Below are 19320 nucleotides of genomic sequence, written 5' to 3' on the forward strand. Positions count from 1 at the left end.
ATCACGTCCTTTTGATTTTCCCAGCAAAAACATCCCGAGTCCTTCACATAAAAATCAGTGTACAACCTAGGAAGCCGGGGGAAGGTCTTGTTACACTACCTTCCATTGTAAGCGCCTCACCGTAACCCGGATTTAGAAATGATTTGTTCCGGTAATCAACATTATGCTGCTAATTCTTGAATTGAACCGGGAATATTCCTTTGATCACTAAACATCATTTATCCCTACTGGCACAGCTTATTTTTTCTTGTAGCGGGACTTTGCAAGTATAGCATAGTTTGCATGATAACAATCAGTGGACTGACATACAAGGCAACATTACAAGCTAATTTAATGTAAATTGCAGCAGGTTAAGTAAAAGACTACGATAAGCCTCCAAGGTAAAAACAGCTTGATAAACTGCTTCCAGCTTTTGGATTCAAGGCTTTTGTTCAAAGTGTTTTAATCCCAAAGCCATTTATTTATTTATTTCATTTATTTTCCAGAGCCTTCGTTCAAACTAAAACCACTTTTGACTTAATTGGTTAGCTGGAGGAGGACTGACAGGCTGGCGATCTCTCTCATACACAGTTTTCAGTATTGCACCTTCACTAAAGTGGCACAGACAAAGAGAGAGGCTTGGAAAATAGAAGGATTGTTTCCAGTTGCTGATTTTCCTGATCTAAATTACGGTTCAGTTCAATAATCTCACTTTGCATTCCAGCATTGTAACCCACTTTAAAACCGAGAAGGAATTAGACTTAATTGGGGGCAGCGAGTGTGTTTTTTTATGAAAAGCCAGGGATAACGGGGTGTCTGGAAAGAAAACAACAGACGTGTGTGTGCTCGTTCCTCTCGCCGCGAGCTGAATCCAGGTTCACAAGAACCAAGACAAATACAATAAACAATCACAGCGACGCCATTCACATTGCAATGGAACAGCGCTTTCATGGAGATTCATCCAGATCATGACCTAAAGAAGCAGAAAAAAGAGTGATGAAAACGGTTGAACTTCAAAGGCCATTGAAACATGTATGATATACCTTATTTGAAGGTGCCGTAGTTACATTGAACTTACTCAACTAAGTACTATTAACTTACTATAGAGTTACGGGTTAGGGATTGATTTAGGTTAGTTACTTGTAATCATGCATAATTTACTGTTATTACTATAGTGAGTACATGTAGTAATGTGTAACCGTGTCACCTTAAGATAAAGTGTAACCCAAAATTATGCTGCACATTATGGACAAATCGATCTGTTAACACATTCCTTTATGATTGATGTTGGTCAATGATTTATAAAAAGCGATCTGTACTTACTGGGAGATTTTGCAGTTTGTTGTTTTCACAAAGCGGCCCGTGTATTGGATATTGCACCGGACAACATTGTTGGTGAAGTCAGACTCAAGCACCAAGTATTTTGGGTTAACCTGGAGCTAGAGACAGAATTTAGACCTTCAGTGCTGTGAAAAAGTAAGTGCACCCCATGAAATTTATACATATGGAGGTCATAGTATAAGCTTTTTTGTAACATTTTAATTTAGTCAAGTTAAATTTGATTTCATTTCAAGTGGCAAAGTTTTTTTTTTTTTTTTATGGTTTATTTTGAGTTAACTATAACAACTCATTGATTTTTTTTTTTTTTAATTCCTCCACTTTCTGCAGGGAAATCAAGCTTCTCGTTCAATCCTCCATTGCTACGAAATCACTTCACAATTGAGCCCCAGAGCAGAAGGCTAAACATCATTGCACTTCAGCTGATGTGTTGTTTTGCTGAAGGTCAAACTGCTTGAAGAGACAGTGGAGCATGTCTGAATCTGTGTTATTTATGAGCACACAGTGTACACATACCGAACTCATACTCAATATCATACAGAAGAGTTGGATGACAATCCTGATGCAGCTGCGCACATCAAAAGACTTACACTTTTAGCGAGACAGCGTGTCATATTTTACAGTTTGCATGTGTTAGATACAATATATTCTCTCTTTGAAGGTTATGAAAATGTCTTTGCAAGAGCTCAGTGTGAAACGGGAGACGGAGTGTAAATGTTTGAGAATGTTACCTTGAGTATATAGTTTCCTGGCTGAACATCAGTGATGTCAATCCATTGGCAATCAATATCTGCATTGTATGTGTCGTAGCAGCCTGGACTCAAACCCTGGGGAATTACACACTTCCTTTAATCAAACAACAAAGTCCCGCTTGATATTAAGTGTCTTTAATTACTATGCACTAACATTTAAATGTAAATATTTATTTGACGCCATTTCAAGAGAATGGGAAACTACGCTCAGAAACAGAAACTACGCTGTACCGTACCTGTGTGTGTGAAGTACAAGCGAAACGTTTCAGATGGCCGAAGTCACAGGTCGTGTCCTCCAGACAGAAACTGGCCTTGTGTCCCTCGGCCACCTTCCGGCCAGAGCTCACCTCTAACAGGTCGTAGTGACTGAACTCATCCATGCTGTGGTAATGCCTGAAAGAGAGAGAGAGAGAGAGAGAGATAGAGATAGAGAGAGAGAGAGAGAGAGAGAGAGAGAGAGAGAGAGAGAGAGAGAGAGAGAGAGAGAGAGAGAGAGAGAGAGAGAGACTGAACCCTGGGTTTAAAGAACAGAAGGACCATCCATAGGCGGAAATCGCGGGGGGGTCAGGGGGGTCAGAACCATAGACTGTAAAAAAAATATGGACGTAGTGTCCGTAATGTCACCTGTATGTTTCTGAAGAGCAATTATGAATCCCAAAGTGGGCGGAGCCGGCCGTCGCCATCTTGGCAGCGTCATTCCCGGACAAACAAATTTAGGCAAAGAGGGGGATTAGCTGAGGTGACGTGACGCTAACAGACAGCAGACAAATGGCTAGTATTGACATCAGCGGAAATCCACCTGTCATTCAAGTGGCCACGCCCTTAATCATGCAGAAATTTATGTCTTATGTAAACAGATGAGTTATTAATCATCCCCCTCACAGTTGTCATAAAGGGCAAAATTAGCTATAAAGACCAAAACCTCTTTTTGCACCAGGCTGTAAACACATTTTTTTTCTGCTGTAAAGTTAACGAGGGTCTACGGGATTGACTCTCTTTTGGAGCTGTTCTCTAGTGACCAGTCGATGAATTGCAGTTTAAGTCACTTCTGTGTTGGTTTCAAGAGAGAGACAGAAAGGTTGCGGTATTTTTTTTCTGCATTGGGGTATTTTTACCCCCCAATACAGTAAAACTGCACATTTTAGAGTGGCCTTTTATTTTGGACAGCCTAAGGCACACCTGTGCAATAATCATGCTGTCTAATCAGCATCTGGATATGCCACACCTGTGAGGTGGATGGATTATCTCGGCAAAGGAGAAGTGCTCACTAACACAGATTTAGACAGATTTGTGAACAATATTTGAGAGAGAAAGGCCTTTTGTGTACACAGAAAAAGTCTTAGATCTTTGAGTTCAGCTCATGAAAAATGGGGGCAAAAACAAAAGTGTTGCGTTTATAATTTTGTTCAGTATACTATTATAGTTATTACAATAATTGGGTAATAATAACTAAATAAATAGTAAATAAAGTGTAACTATTTAGGTTTAAGTAAGTTTTGTTTTTAATGGTTTTAGTTTTAGTTAATTATAATGACCCTGATATCATCATACAGTCAGATGGCAAAGGTATTTTGATATACTGTACACCAAAGAAAATAAATAAAACCTTGCTACAACGTTTGGTGAAACTTTTGTAAGTGCATTGAAGATATTTTTCTTCATGTTTTCAAAACTTCAGACACTTTTCAATGTTTCACTTCCCTAATATACATTAAAATAAATAAATAAATACAATTTATATTTGAATTACACTATACTTGAAGGTGTCCTTTTTACAGTATAACTATACATTAAAGTACTGAGTAATTTTAATTAACAATATGTACTAACTATAGGGTTAGGATAGGGTTTGGTTTAGATTTAGTTGCATATTATGCATAATATACTGTTATTATACAGTAAGTACATGTAACGTGTAACAAGTGACACTGTAAAATAAAGTGTTTCCCAATACTCTAGGATTTACACTTAATTATTTTCTTTCTTTCTGGTAAAGTCTTTGAAAAGGCATTAATATTTGAGCAGGTGCTTCCCGACTGAACAGAACCGGACTGTACATGTCATACCGCGGTTTCTTTTCTTGGAAAGCTGTGGTAATACCTGAAGGACTGCGGCACGGAAAACACAGGTACTTTCCTCTGACAGAGTTCATATTTTCCACAGGGATACGATATTTCCCATAAGCCATGTTGTTAGTGCCAAACATATTAAATATTTTTTGATGAGGGGATGACAGATATTTCAGGGGCCTGTAGCCAAAATCCCTGAGCAAACTACATATGGATGACAGAGCGAGCACACACACACACACACACACACACACACACACACACACACACACACACACACACACACACACACACACCACACGCAACACACACACACACACATACACACACTCACACGCAACACACACATGAACTTATACACTCACACATACACCTACTGTACATATCAGACACACGCACCCACACACATGTTGGGTTTCCATGTTTTATGGGGACTTTGCATAGACATAAATAATGATGTTTATGCATTATATTTGTACAAACTGTGTGTTCTCTCCCCGTAAACTAACCCGACCCCTAAACCTACTCATCACAGAAAACGTTCTGCATTTTTACAAAAAAAAAAAAAAAAAAAAAATCAATACATATTTTGGTAACACTTTATTTTGATGCTTCACTTTAGACATTCTACTGACAATAAGTAACTTTGCAATTACATGTCAACTTACTCTACTAACCTGATCCTGAACAGTCTACTAATACTCTAATGAGAGCTAGTTGATAAAAGTGAAGTCGACTTTTTATTTGCTTGATTTACTGATTTATGAAACCACACTAAATAAATAAACGGAGCAGGATGCGAAATGACAAGCTGGGTTCTGGTTACATATAGTAAATATATGTTTTTCTTCACAGAGATGAAGGGTCAAAGTCAGTCCCACCCTGTGACTCAATCAAATCTGACGGTCTACACTTCGTCTGGCTGTCGTCTTTGTGGATGTAGAGAGTAATAAACACTGGAAAACTCCTTCTGATGGCATTTTCACCTGCTATGCAGTTTTCATTTCAGCTATTAATACATAAACACTGTTAATCTCTACAAAATATCAAACATGTCAAAGCAGAGAAGTGCAAGCAATTATAGATTACCTTCTGCTCATTGCCAAACGTCTCTCTACAGTTCTTCTGAAATATTTTATTTCTTTTTTGTCAAAGAGAGTCAGGTGATTGTACACATGATATCAAATTTAGGTTGCATGAAATACGTCATCACATAGCTTAGCTGTTTAATTGCATTAGAAATGAGTTAAAGTGCTGAATGCTTCATGTGCTGACATTTTCAGGTTACATTAATAATCTGTTTATGAGCAAAACTGACTGCTAGCATCTTGACAGAAGTGAGCGCTCAGACTGATCCCAAGCCAAAAGTGAATGTTGATAGTAATGTACAACAGAAGTCAAGTTTATGTCAGTTCAATAGCAAAACAAAATACAACCATATGCATCTCCGCTAATTATCTGACATTCAAACACAGGATTTCTTCCATTGTGAGAGTCGACCAACTAAACTTTCATCTTCACTCGTTTGTATTTAATGCAGAATTAAACCGTGCTATATTTCACTTCCAGTTTAATTTGTAAAGGCTGTCAATCGGTTAAATATGTAATTGTATCAATTACATGATGTGCTAATTAACATTATTTCATTTTTTAAAATGTAATTTCAATTAATGACATGCGTCAATATTTTCTGTGAAAATGAATATAAATATAATTTGAATGTCTGCTTTCAGTAAGATTTTTCTCTCTCATGTTCACCAAGGCTGCATTTATTAGATCAAAGATGCAGTAATATTGTGAAATATTAACACAATTTCAAAATAACTGTTCCCTTTCAGTTCGGTCATGTTCGACGTAGTCAGACGCACTGTACTGATTGAGATCACGCTTAGGGAGCCTGTCATCTTCGAGTATTGTAAAAACGAGCCAATGCACATTGGCGTGCGAGATGTGCATATCGCGCTCCGCCTCGCAGTGCGGGTATAAATATGGAAGCGGATGCACGCACAACTTGTCTTTTGCTTCGGAGCCGATCGGTCTTCATGTCGATGTCTCTGAAGAGTGTTGTTATCTTAATATAACATATAGCGAGTGTGTCGGTGCTTCTTCAGGAAGTCTCCCCCTGTGTTGGTGGTTCTACAGCGCGAGTCCAGCGGTGGTCGCGAGCTTTCTGAGCTCTCAAATGCTGTTTTAACAGCATCACATTTCTGTTTGTGTTTGTTTGTCTGACGGCCGGTTGAGGGCGAAGAGAGTGAGTGCTTCACTGGTACAGGCTGCACCATCCCTGTCAGTGTTGCTGATCAATGATCACCCTGATCATTCCCCTCTGTGCTCCGGCACTTGTGAGAGTTTTTCATTTCCTGAAAGAGCAACAAGGGTGCGTTTGCATCTTTTTCAAGATGTCATTCCACCCGTGCGTTGCATCATGTTTGGGCTTACAGCACGCTGAAGCAGCTTTTGTGGATGGCTCATGTTCCCATTGCAGGAATATGACTGTCTTGGTGTTGAGATTGAGACTCGCCTTCGTCCGCGAAGGTGGAGTCCCCATTACCACGCCCCACCCTGAGGTGCTGTGTGGGATGTGGGTGATCAGAGGAAAGTGATGTTTACGCCCGGTAATCATTCCCCGTGGGGAATCATTCCTCACTCCTCCATCACACCGCAGCCAGTGGAGTCCCCTGTTGAGCACGCTGGTCCCTCTGTAATGGACCGACCAGACGTTTCATTCAGGGTCCCTCCAGAGGACAGGATGCCGATTGCAGCATCGGATGGTGAGCTGAGCTTTGGAGATGACGACTGCGTAACGTTGCCTGAGCCAGATCCACAGTTGTCAGCTATGCTCCGCACTGCTACTGACTCGGCTCTCCAGAGCACGAGCATTGCGGCCGGCGATCGGTCTAGCGATGTCCATCCTGGTGGTCCAGGAGCGCCATCGTTGGCTCAGCCTGGTTGATATGGCGGATGTGGACAAGGTTCGGTTCCTGGACTCCCCAATTTCCCAGGTTGGGCTGTTTGGCGGCGCAGTAGAGAGCTACGCCCAACAGTTCTCTGCCGCCCAAGCGCAGACTGAGGCCATCCGGCACAGGAGGGTAAGACTGGTGGTGTGCGACCCTGTAAAGCCTTGCACCCATCAGTCCCCACTTGTGTCGCCAGCCGGCAGCTGGGCACGGTTCGAGTACCCTACTACGCCTTCTCCCGTACCCCCTGCTGTCCCGTGGAGACAGGTAAGTGTTGCATCGCACTCTCAGACCTCGCTTCGGGCCACCTCCGGGCCTTCCGAGCCAGGTCCCTGTCCTCCACCTCCCTGTCCCACCCTGTCTGTGGTGCCTCTGGTCCCACTGGCCCGGTTTGTGGAAGCCTGGAGAGTGCTTCCCAACCGGTCCAGCTGGCTCCTCCGTACCATCAGACTCGGCTACACGATTCAGTTCGCCCGGCGCCCGCCCAAGTTCTACTTCATGTACCCAAGAAAGGTGGTGGGTTATGGCCAATCTTGGACCTGTGAGTCTTGAATCGGGCCCTTCACAAGCTTCTGTCCCTGAGGCAAGCCTGTGTTTTTCCCTTGGCAGAGCTTTCTCTGTCATCGCTGACGGTTGAGTCGCTCCTCTGTTATAGGCTGGAGCCACCTCAGTGACATTCCATATGTTGTACTGCAGACAGCTGAGTTAAAAAGTCCTATCTCAGGATACTCACGTTATCCTGAGACCCCGGCCTGGATATGTGCCCAAGGTTCCTACATCTCCCTTTCGGGACCAGGTGGTGAACCTGCAAGCGCTACCCCCGGAGGAGGCAGACCCAGCCCTGACTTTTCTCTGCCCCGTCCGCTCCTTGTGGTTATATGTGGACAGAATGCAAAGCCTCAGGACCTCAGATCAGCTCTTCGTCTGTTACGGAGGCCAGCAGAAGGGAAAGGCTGTCTCCAAGCAGAGGTTGGCCCACTGGATAGTGGATGCCATCATCTTGGCGTATGAGTCCCAAGATGCACCTTGTCCCCTGGAACTGCGAGTTCACTCCACTCGGAGTGTAGCCGCTTCCTGGGCGTTGGCGCAGGGTGTCTCGTTAACAGATGTTTGTAGAGTTGTGGGCTGGGCGACACCTAACACGTTCGCTAGATTCTATAGCCTACGTGTCGAGCAGGTTGCTTCCTGTGTGCTCTCTTCACATAGAAGCCAGTTAACACCGTAAGTCCTGCTCTATGTGTCTGTTTGCTGTGCCATTCCCCTCCTATAGACTGGACACGTGCGCCATTTTGCTCTAGTTTAGTTCCCCTGTAGCCAAACTCTGTTGAGCTCCTCCACACCCCTTCGGCATTGGACGTGGCGGAGCATCCGATGCTAGGCCTACCACTCGTATGCACTGGTGGAACTTGTGCTAGGCTGGGTCCATGTTGTGCTCCCTACGGCGATCCCTTATGTGTATTCTCCACGGTACGGGTCCCTGAGGCAAGCCTGTGTCTTTCCCTTGGTAGAGCTTTCTCTGCCGTCACTGAGTCTCTCCCCTATTATAGGCTGGAGCCACCTCAGTGACATTCCATATGTTGTACGGCCCGGTAATTCGCCCAGTCCATATGTGTATCCTCCACATGTTACCTCCCTGCGGGCTGGATGTGGCTTCCGTAGCGTCCTTCCTTCCATCGAAAGGGTACGCTTTTCCAGTGTTATCCAAGTCTAACTGAGTGAGTCTTGCGGAACAGCAGTGACTTCCCTGGCCTAAGCCCTGTCCTATCTCCACCTCAATAATGTGGGGGATCAGAAGGCTTTTGTCTAGGCACTAGAAGGTGGCAGCACTAGTGGTGTTTTAGGCGTGATCCCAATCAGTACGGTACGTCCGACTATGTCTCCGTTCCCTCCTTCAAGGAACGAGGGTTACATATGTAACCGAGACGTCTTCTATGTTAATATATTGTAAGATATCATTTATTCCTGTGATCAAAGCTGAATTTTCCGCATCATTACTCCAGTCTTCAGTGTCACATGATCCTTCAGAAATTATTTGAATCATTCTCTATTATTGGGCAGTTTTCTCAGTTTGCAGTTCGAGCTGATATGAGTGACAGCTGTCAGAGATGATGTGATGTGACCGTGTCCAGCGATGCAGCAAAGCTGAGCATCCGAGTTTAACATGAAGCAAAAGAACAACTCTTGCCAATTCACCATCTCACTTGCAAATGTAGACATGATGTAATGAACAGCTACAGGCGAACAAACACAGTACTGACAAGTACTGACAGACATTAATTTTCACTTGTCACAAGGCTCAGCTGATTGTACAATGAAATGACATGGAAATCCCCTCTGAGGATAACAGCCCTTTGCCAAGTGAGACAAAATACACAAATTGATGCCAAAATGAATTTAGATTCTGATGGAATCTAAATGGAAGGAATTTAAACTCACTTCCACAATCTGGGACTATTAATCATATTAGGGCTGGAATTGTATTGATTTGTAGCTGCAGGCTTGTAAAAAGGTTTGTGTATACAATCCTGATCTTTCCTATACTTGTCTGATGCAACAAGGGAGCTTTAATGGTGAATTAAAGGATTTAATTCACCTTGTTGGACCCCATTGAAGTCACTATATGGAGAAAAATCCTGGAATGTTTTCCTCAAAAACCTTAATTTCTTTTCGACTGAAGAAAGAAAGACATGAATATCTTAGGATGATGTGCGGGAAGAGTAAATTATCAGGAAATTTGAATTCTGAAGTGAACAGATCCTTTAAGAATCGTGGCTTTATGGTTAGTGCAAATGTAAACTGTTGTGCTCACTAACTACATTAATCCGAATACATTTTAAAACTGTGTCTTCGTTTCAAAACGCTCTCCAAGTTTCTCATCCACACCGAAACATCTGAAAACGGCAAGTTTTTATGATCTTTTGTTGGGTCTTCACATGCACAGATATAAAGGTAAAGCAGGAGACTGTTGGATCTGAACTTACTGGTGACAGCTGTGCCACTCCCAGGTGTGGCGAGGTCTGTTGGGCATGAAATCAGCCGTCCCTTGGTTCTTCACTCTCTGAGGGAAACGCAGAAGAACCCTGACACTATAGTCTGTGGCGTCAGCACTGTAAGCAGAGCTGAGGACGGGAAAACATTAATGAGGTTCTGCAGCACTGAGTAATGAAACGTTGTATATATGAGAGCAGGCTGGAATTTATATGATGCGACACCACCCATATTTCTGCATGAAGAACTCCACAAATGTCATCTCACATCCTTCTCATTGGTTATTACTGGATGATGTGGTGTAAACAGTTGTAAATGAGTGTGGGAGGGTTATTGTGTAAATACAGCCTGCCCAGCTTTGAATGGCCATTTCATAAACAGAAGTATAGAGAGTCAAGAGTTGAGAATCCTCACCTGGCCAAACACTTCTCCTCTGCTGCACAGCGTAAGGAGTACATATGGGCTCTCTGAATGTACGTGGAGGCTTGGACATAGTTGGGGTCAGGAACCAGGTCAGGCAAACCTAAAAACAGGACACATCATAAGAGTTACATTGTAGAAAAAGATGCTGAAGCACACATACTGATATTACACTGAAGGAAAATATATACTGTATATAACTGGCCTAAGCAGGTCTAAGCTGGTTTAGGCTGGTCTCCAGCCCTGGTCAAGCTTGTTTTCAGCCAGTCTTCAGCATGAAAAGTACCCAAACCCCTCTAAAACCTGCAAACAGACAAGTCTAACCACATGCCAAGTGCCTAAATCACTCCAAAACTACCAAACCGGCCAGTCTGGCCACTGGAAAAGTATCCAAAACTACCAAACCGACCCAGTCTGACCACTTGAAAAATGTCCAAATCCCTCTAAAACAAGCAAACAGACCAACTTGTCCTAGTGAAATATAAATATACCAAAATTTATTTGAAATACATTTATTTTATGCCAAGTATACTACAATACATTTACATATTTATGCACTTAATAATACCCTGCATTTGTACTGTTGGTAAACTAAATTGGTATACTTAAAGGTTGCTAAATTGGAACAACTAATTTTGTACTTAATGCAATTTAGTTATCCGGAAATAGTGCTGAGGTCTAACTAAAGATATACTAAATTACATTTGATTGTGCTAAAGTGGAACTATTATAAGTATACTTAATGTACATTTTAAAGCTGCAGTCCGCAGTTTTTCCTCTTTGTCGCCATCTCTGTTCGAAATCTGCAATTGCAGTTATTTGCGGAATTATTAATTTTACGTGCGTTGTGCCTCGGCATGGCACAGCGTGGATGAATCCAATGTTTTGAGGAGAATGTGCAGCTGTCAATCACCGCGTTGGTGGTGTGGATACTGTCATTCGCAATCACAGATTCTACTTTTTGGAAATATGACCAACATAAGAATTTTCACCAGAAAATGTCGTCTGATCAAGTAACATCCACGTTTGTTCTGACCAACTAAGGGTAAAAAGCATTGCAGCAAATCGCGCAGATTAAATCTAACGATCGCTTATCATATCATGTCAAACCGTGCAAATTATACTTTGTTCTCAAATTGTTAATGTTAACAACATCAGCATTGCGTGACTATATTTAATGCCCTTCCGATATTTGTCCTTGTTTTCACATGGGCCCGGTTGCAGTCTCTTTTTTTCTCCGAAGTCCGAAGTCTTTTGCGTTTTACAATGGGTGAATCTCCAGTTGTCACTGGTGATTGTCGGTTTAACCTTTCTGGATCCGCCGTCAAATTGATAAGGTTAATTATATCAAGTGCTGTGAGAAAAGGCTATAAATCTCCACCTCCAACATCCTCACACTCATAGCCTACTAGCCGAGACTCCTTCTTTATGTGTACAGATGTGACGTAATGACGCAAAGACATGCTCGAATTTCCCACGGAAATCCACCAGTACCACTGGAATTAAAAACATTATAACAAGCTTACCATTTTGAATCGAGCTACGGCAAGCAGATAGTTTTGAACACTGGCTGGTTATGTACTTGCTCAAAAAAATATTTTGGATCATTTTTAACCCAAAAAAGCTACGGACTGCAGCTTTAAATATGTTGCATTTAAAACGGCGCTATGCAGCTTTGGCAGTTTCTTCGCTGTTTTCTCGCTTTTTGCTCGCGGGTTTCTCTATAGAGCTCCCCCCACAGCTTCGCAATAGATATTTGACAGCGTGCCCGCCGGCCCAAAGTTGCAAGGATGTTTTTTCCGCTCACAGGCGCTAGAGGGAAGCGAGATAGCCACCATTCAACCCGAAAAAATTCATATAACCATTCCAGTGACTCCTAAGCTGTTCAGTTAAGGTAAATTAAGCTAAAAAAAAATGCATAGTTCCCCTTTAAATACTGACAGATATCATACTATCCTTACTAATAGAGATATTAAAACACATTTTAGGCTTAATATTAGGAAATGTGCAATGTGCAGTAAAGACGTTTATCCTTAATTATAACATTTATATCAGTAAGTCTCAAGCGATATGTCAGTATATATGTTAATGGGTTTGTAGTATAGTATGAAATAAATGTATTTTATGTACATTTCTGTATGCGTTGTTTCACTAGGGTGGCCACTTAAAAAGTATCCAAAACCACCATCCAACCATGGGTGTGTTTCCCAAAAGAACGACGGAACTTGCGAACATAGTTGGCTTCGGGAAACACTCCATTAAAAGTGCTCTAAAACCACCAAACTGACTATTCTGACCACACAAAGTGTCCCAAAACCACTATAAAACCACCAACCCGAGAAGTATGAACACATAAAAAGGCCTCAAAACCACTCTAAAACCACAGTACCTACAATTCTGACCACCCGAAGTGTCACAAAACCACCAAACCGGCCAGTGTGACCACCTGAAATGTGTCCAAACCCCTTTACAACAAGCCAACGGACCTGCTTAGCCACCCAAAAAGAGAATAAAACCCTTCTAAAACCAGCTTTGGAGATCAACATTAACTAGGAAACCAGCTGTTTCCCCCCCCCCCCCCCCCCCAGCAATGTCAGGTTTAATAACACACGGTCCTAGGGACAAATGTGCTGCTTTAATGTTCTGAGCTGTTCTGATGTTACATACCTTTAAATGTAAAAGAAAGTAAAATATTTGAAAAATGGCAGTATCCAAATAAGCATACCTTTGAAAAATACACAAGAGATGAAGAGGTTTTTGATGAGGTAATTCTGAAGCCTCACAGTATAATGCATCAAACACTGTTTCTCATCTGGTTTCAAGGTCACGCACAAATAAGAAAAAAAGAACAAAGTGTTGCACGTAGAGGAAGAGAGAGATAGAGTACAAAAGATGAGGGAGCGGTGACAGCCAAACGAAAATGAGATCACTTCCCTGCTGTATCCAAATTGGGCCTGTGACCAAATCTGTTAAAAAAAACCCCAGAAAAATAGAAAAACAGAGCTAGCTGTGACAGCTAATGTTCTTAAGACTCTTAGCCAAGCTGTACAGGCCCAGTACAGAAACTACTTATCACCTTTATTAACACTTAAAACGCAAACTGGCTGTGCTCACTTCATGTCGAAAGAATCTTATGAATATATTAACAGTGCAGTCCAAGTCCTTATGTAGACATTAATATTTCTTCAAAGGGAAGGTGACAGCATATCTGCTTTCCTGCTTTTTGCATGGATTAAAGAGAAAAGAACCCTGTTGAGAAGAGCAGCACTGATGGACTCAAGCATATGATTCTGTCAGGCTCCTTAATCACCTTCACCAACAAGACTTAGATGTTCATTTAGCTGCAGAACCAGCATTTTTTGCCAGTGGCCCATCAGATTTCTTCAAAGAAATGTTGAGTGCAGACCCAATCTCACTTCTGCCGCTGGCATGTTTAGAGTATGGAGCAACTTTCACTCTATAAAACATGATGGCCTTGGTCAGTCTCCTTATTTCAGGCATATTAGCGCCGCCCTTCTACTCCAGTGAACGCTTTGCCATCCCCATCTCTGTGTACACATCCGATTTGCCAGCTTGGTCTGAGACAGACTTAAAGGCCTCAGGAAACGTTCTTGGTCAGCTCTTGTAAACAGTGTAAAGTGAGTGTGAAAGATTGTGGTTCACCAGCAAAGGATTTTACACACAGTCTGCACTTTTCACCACAAAGCTCTGTTCTCTGGAAGACTGCACTACACCAACATTCCTTATAAACAGCAAGCTACAATGCACACAATGCTCGGGTTTTTACACAAAATGTTCTAAATGAGATGAGGGAGAAAGACCCAAACCTTCATACAAAATCCTCCTTCATATTTACCCCACCCCACCCTACCAAATTAGAGACATAAAGGGACTTCCCTGATGACAGCATATGTTTCAGGAAGACTAGGCTTGCAAGTAAAATAATTGAATGACTCCTAGTCAGATACAGGCCAGATCTCAATATCCAAAAGAGGTTTTATGCTGCAATCATGTAAATGTGTCCCAACTGATGCCATTTTAATTTTCCAAATTCACAGATAGTGTATGTTTCTACAGGCTGGAGCTCTGACTGATTTCACCTTATTTGTTTGCAATTGCATCATTCAAGTAATGAGTAATTTTTTTTCCACATGTGTACCCTCCAGTTGATTTAGTTTACACCCATTTCCCTTATGACCAGATTTTGTAAACTAAGGTGATCAGTCGTGCATGAAGTGACTCAAGCAAGAGACAAAGAACATTTCACATTACAAAATGAGCCTTCACACTTGGCAGTGGCCAGCAATGTCCCAGAGGCCTTACACACACCCACCTCCTCACACACATATATGCACACACACACACACACACTTTTATTTAGGGGCTAGCAAAATATTTTCTGTTTCCTGAAGCAATGGACCCCATGTGTGCTGGGTACTTTCCATCTCCCCACTCCAAAAACGTATATAGTAACAGCCCAAAATCCGCCTCACACTCACCCCACAACAACCAAGCCACTTTACCCCTTACCCCACCCTCTAAAGCAAATACTGGGATCATTCACCCTTAGCCCTCGCAGTGCAGTCATCACCAGAACCAAATCCTCAAACAATGAGCACTCTTTGTGCAGAATGTGTATCCATAGGCACTACACACACACCAACTACCACATACTCATACACCCACGCACACATCCCACAACACCTGGTTCCAATAACCCAGGCTCTGAGACAAAGATGAACTTGGAACATCAATGGCAATGGGGGGGATGGAAACGAATGATGCTGGGGTGACGTTAGGATGCAGTAACTTTCACATACTGCTTATGAGGAAACAAACAAAACAATCTGCTTATAAGTAATGCCCATTACCAGCTGCGTAAGCAAACAGCTTTCCAATCAACTTTGTACAGTTTGAGTCCCTCGGGTTACACGTTTGTCAAATGTGGATAGGGCTTGCGGCTGCCAGGAAACACAAATAGATGGCAGAAGAACTACATTTTTTAGATGTCTCTCTGTTTCTCTCACTTCCTTTCCTTCAGAGAGAGAGAGAGAGAGAGAGAGAGAGAGAGAGAGAGCAAATCTGAAACGAGCTCCTCACGTGCATCCATTTCCCCAAATCTCCCACGGTGCAAGAGCTTAAGTACCAACTGTAGTTCCTCTGTGATTAACTTTACGTAGCATAGCAGCCTAGTAAATGAACTGCAGCCTTGTTTGAGAAGTGAAACATTAAGTACAGTGCCATTCACTGCAATAGTGACACTTGGGCCTTATGTCAGAACATACAAAAGCAACCTTTCTGGAGAGCTGGTAAACTATTGAGTAACATTGGATGAAGATGGAACTGGATACATATTCTGAAAGTTCTGATCCAATCTGACTTCTGACCTGTAATGCTACCTGAATCATAATCATATACTGTTTGTTTGTTGGCCAGAGGAGAACTGGCCCCCTGACTGAGTCTGGTTTCTCCCAAGGTTTTTTTTTTTCTTCTCCATTCTGTCATCTGAGTTTTGGTTCCTTGCCACTGTCGCCTTTGGCTTTTGGTTTGCTTAGTTGGGAACAATTAATATTCAACATTATTACTGATCTTCCTGCATTGACACCATTATATGAGAACTGAACTGAGCTGGACGATGACATCACTTGTTTCTCCAGACGGCTGTATAGATAAATTAACTAAATTAATGACTTTTTTACAACAAAAATAAATCATCATTGAACTTACTTAAGCTGGACTATGACACCATTTTATTCTAGCAGTACAGCCAAAACAAACTTTGTTGCATTATTTTCCTGTTAGCACTGTAAAGCTGCTTTGAAACAATCTGTATTTTGAAAAAAGCACTATACAAATGAAGGTGACTTGACAGTTGTTTGGGATGTGCAAAGAGACTGGATATTCTTTACTGTGAAAGACATGGAAATACATCATACCTCTTTGCTGAGGACGATAAACACTCCCTGCATTCATGTTGGGGTTCTCTGCGTTGTTAGAGACGAGAGGGTTGCGAGGAGCTGGTTGTATAAACGGAGGCTGTGGCTGAGGCCTTCCAAAGGGTGGAAATTGTTCATATTGGGGGCTTTGCACTGCAGGCTGGAATGATGAGCCTGTGTTGCTCGAAGCACCATTAGAGACCGGTACTGCTGGATTACCGCTATCTCGAGAGTCCTCGTTGAACAGGCTGTGCGTGTATCTGTGATCCAACCCATCAGAGATTTGTGGCTGCGCAGGTTGGGCAGGAGCAACAGGGGCAACAGGGTAGGTTTGACCGTAAGAGGAATAGTAACGATACCTCTCATCAGTTGCAGGACCCCCTCCATTATAGCCACCCCCTCCAAAACTGCCGGCAGAGTAACCACCCCCTCCGAATCCGCCACTTGTGCCCGAAGAGTATCCAGTTCCGCGGAAGGGAGGTTCATATGACCTGTCTGAAACCGAGTCATGAGGAGCAGCAAAAGGTGGCTGTTGAGGGAATGGATACTGTGGATAAAAAGAAGAGGATGATGATGAGGAGGAGGACGAGAATGAGCCTGAGGATGGTCTAAAACGAGAGCCGGTAGATGACTGGAAGCGACTTGTTTCACCTGTCCCAGTTGCACCCTGACGCCAGTTGTCGGGCACTTGTCCAAATCCAAATGGGTGCCTGGCTTGACCTCTCACAGTCTCCGAGGTTCCTCTTGAAGGTGCTTGTCTCCGTACATTCCCACCCTGTGATCTACGGTTGGGAGCATCCGCTAGTAGCACTCGATGGTTCCTATCACGCTCCTGAGCCCGAGCTGGGACGTATTCAGCCCCACTGTTGAGAAGACTGTACACACGTCCATTATTCTCCCATCGAATCGTCTGTCTCCAGGGGATTGAGTCCTCAGTCTGAGACTGATGCTGAGATTGAGACTGTCCCCCTACGGTTCCAAGCAACACCCAGACCCACCATGTCATGAAAACAACAGGCAACATATTGACAAGTCTTGCATGGAAAACAACTTCAGAAAAGAGTGGACAGTGAAACTCCGAATTGAATCCCTTGATCCAGCAGGTTAAAGATGGTAAGGCATAGAGGACTTATAGTGTCCATGAGCAAATCAGACTACATGCAGGGAAGAAACTTTGTCCTTGGTTCAGTATGTGGTGCAAGCATAGCTGTGAGGAAGGCAGATGATTTCTGATGCCCCAGGGCAGGGTAAAGAATGAAAAACCTCCCTCTTCCTTGCGGTCCGGATGTTGAGTTGTTGTCAGTGGACTGAGCATTGCTCTCAGGCTCTCTCTGGAGACGATTGCCTGTTGCTCGCCTCTGCACTTCACTATTTGCCTCTCTGACTGCTTACAATGGTCTGTGAAAAAAGAAAAAAAATGTTCTGATCTCCCCCTCCCTCTCTCCCGTTCCCTCTCCCTCGCTCACTCAATCTAACATGTTCTTTTTTTCTTTTCTTGAAGTGAGATCCCACATGGCCCTAGTGCTAGAGCTGTTTCCTAAACTACAGCAAAGCCAGGTCTTTGCACAGGCTTCCAGAGTCAACATCACCATCTGTGAAGGCACTTGAATATCTAGTGTGCCTGTGTTGACTTGCTTTGATCCCTCTGAACAAGCAGGGATGTCTGGTGCGTGGCCTAGGTTCACCCACCCAGGTGCTAGGAGAGCTCTGCCTTTGTCTCATGTTTTTCCAAACATAATTTTTTAACACTCATCATCATCACAGCATATGAGAGGACATTAATTCCGGCAGGATGTTTAGAAATCCAAGTTATGTACTTAAGAGGAGGCCAAAAAAAGTCAGCAGAATTTGGAACAAGCAGTTCCATTTAAAAGAAAAATACCTTCCAGTAAACAAAGATAGATGATAGCAGGCAAATATGCATCATTTACATTGCAGAACCTAACATAATTATACAAGCTTTATTTGAATATGCAGAGGGAGCCTGCATTTATTTATTTATTATTTATTTATTTTTTACAGATATTAGCATAAAATATATATATAATTGTAAATTATCTGAACTTCCTCGTTGTGCGAACATTTTATCGCCGCCGGCAGGAAAGGAGGAGAAGACTACGAGCAATCCTGCGGGAACCACCGGAACTTCCTGTAAATGTTCTGAAAGTCCAAACCAAACAGAAAATGCTTTCACACTAGAAACGAACCAAACCTTTGTTCAGTTTGATCCGGACCGAGACTACCTCTTTTCGTCTGACCAAATTTCGTCTGTTTGGTCCGGGCCGTGGTCCGGGGGAGGATTCGGATCAAACTGAAAAGTCTGAAAATCCAGACCAAACAAGGTAGGTGTGAAAGGGCCCTTAGTGTCTCGCCTTCGACGCAAAGGTCTGAAAATACTCGGAGACTCTTAAAATCCTGCCGACTGCCTCTTATCACCCCTCCCTCGCCACAGGCAAGAGCCTCAAGGTGGTTAAAATGAAATCCATTCATTTTCACAACCATGCTTACTGTTGAACTACTGAATCCCCCCCAATTACACATCAGCACATTGTGTTGATTGCTAAAGCACAATAATATTTCATTGCAACACTCATTTACTTTTATTTATACTGTGATCTGTCCAATGAGCCCATTGTCTTTTAGACCAGAATGTGTTCTCATTATGTTTGATTTATTATTCAGCCAAATTTTGTCATCATTTTCTCACCCTCATGCTGTTCCAAACCTGTGTGATTTTCTTCTGCTGAACAAAAAGGGGAGATTTTGCATAATACTGGCTCACTCTTTAACCTTAAAAGTATCACAAAAATGGTCAATTTCACTTCTAATGGATCTGGGCCCGTATTCATAAAGAATCTTAATGCAAAGTGTAGCTCCTAGT

The 19320-nt window shown here is 42.6% G+C and overlaps 1 protein-coding gene across 1 annotated transcript; it reads right to left on the bottom strand.

Annotated features, from left to right (window-relative positions):
• Positions 1-249: 249 nt before the first annotated feature.
• Positions 250-17836, bottom strand: loxl1 (lysyl oxidase-like 1). Its single transcript, XM_081371999.1, has 7 exons — positions 16440-17836; positions 10498-10606; positions 10077-10214; positions 2306-2462; positions 2049-2144; positions 1303-1418; positions 250-952 (listed from the first exon to the last, which is right to left on the bottom strand). Exons 1-7 carry the CDS (start codon positions 17461-17463, stop codon positions 946-948), a joined length of 1647 nt encoding a protein of 548 aa, XP_081228125.1. The 5' UTR covers positions 17464-17836; the 3' UTR covers positions 250-945.
• Between the last annotated feature and the right edge of the window lie 1484 nt (positions 17837-19320).

The sequence above is a fragment of the Scardinius erythrophthalmus genome, assembly GCF_964197995.2.
Source record: "Scardinius erythrophthalmus genome assembly, chromosome: 8".
NCBI lineage: Eukaryota > Metazoa > Chordata > Actinopteri > Cypriniformes > Leuciscidae > Scardinius > Scardinius erythrophthalmus.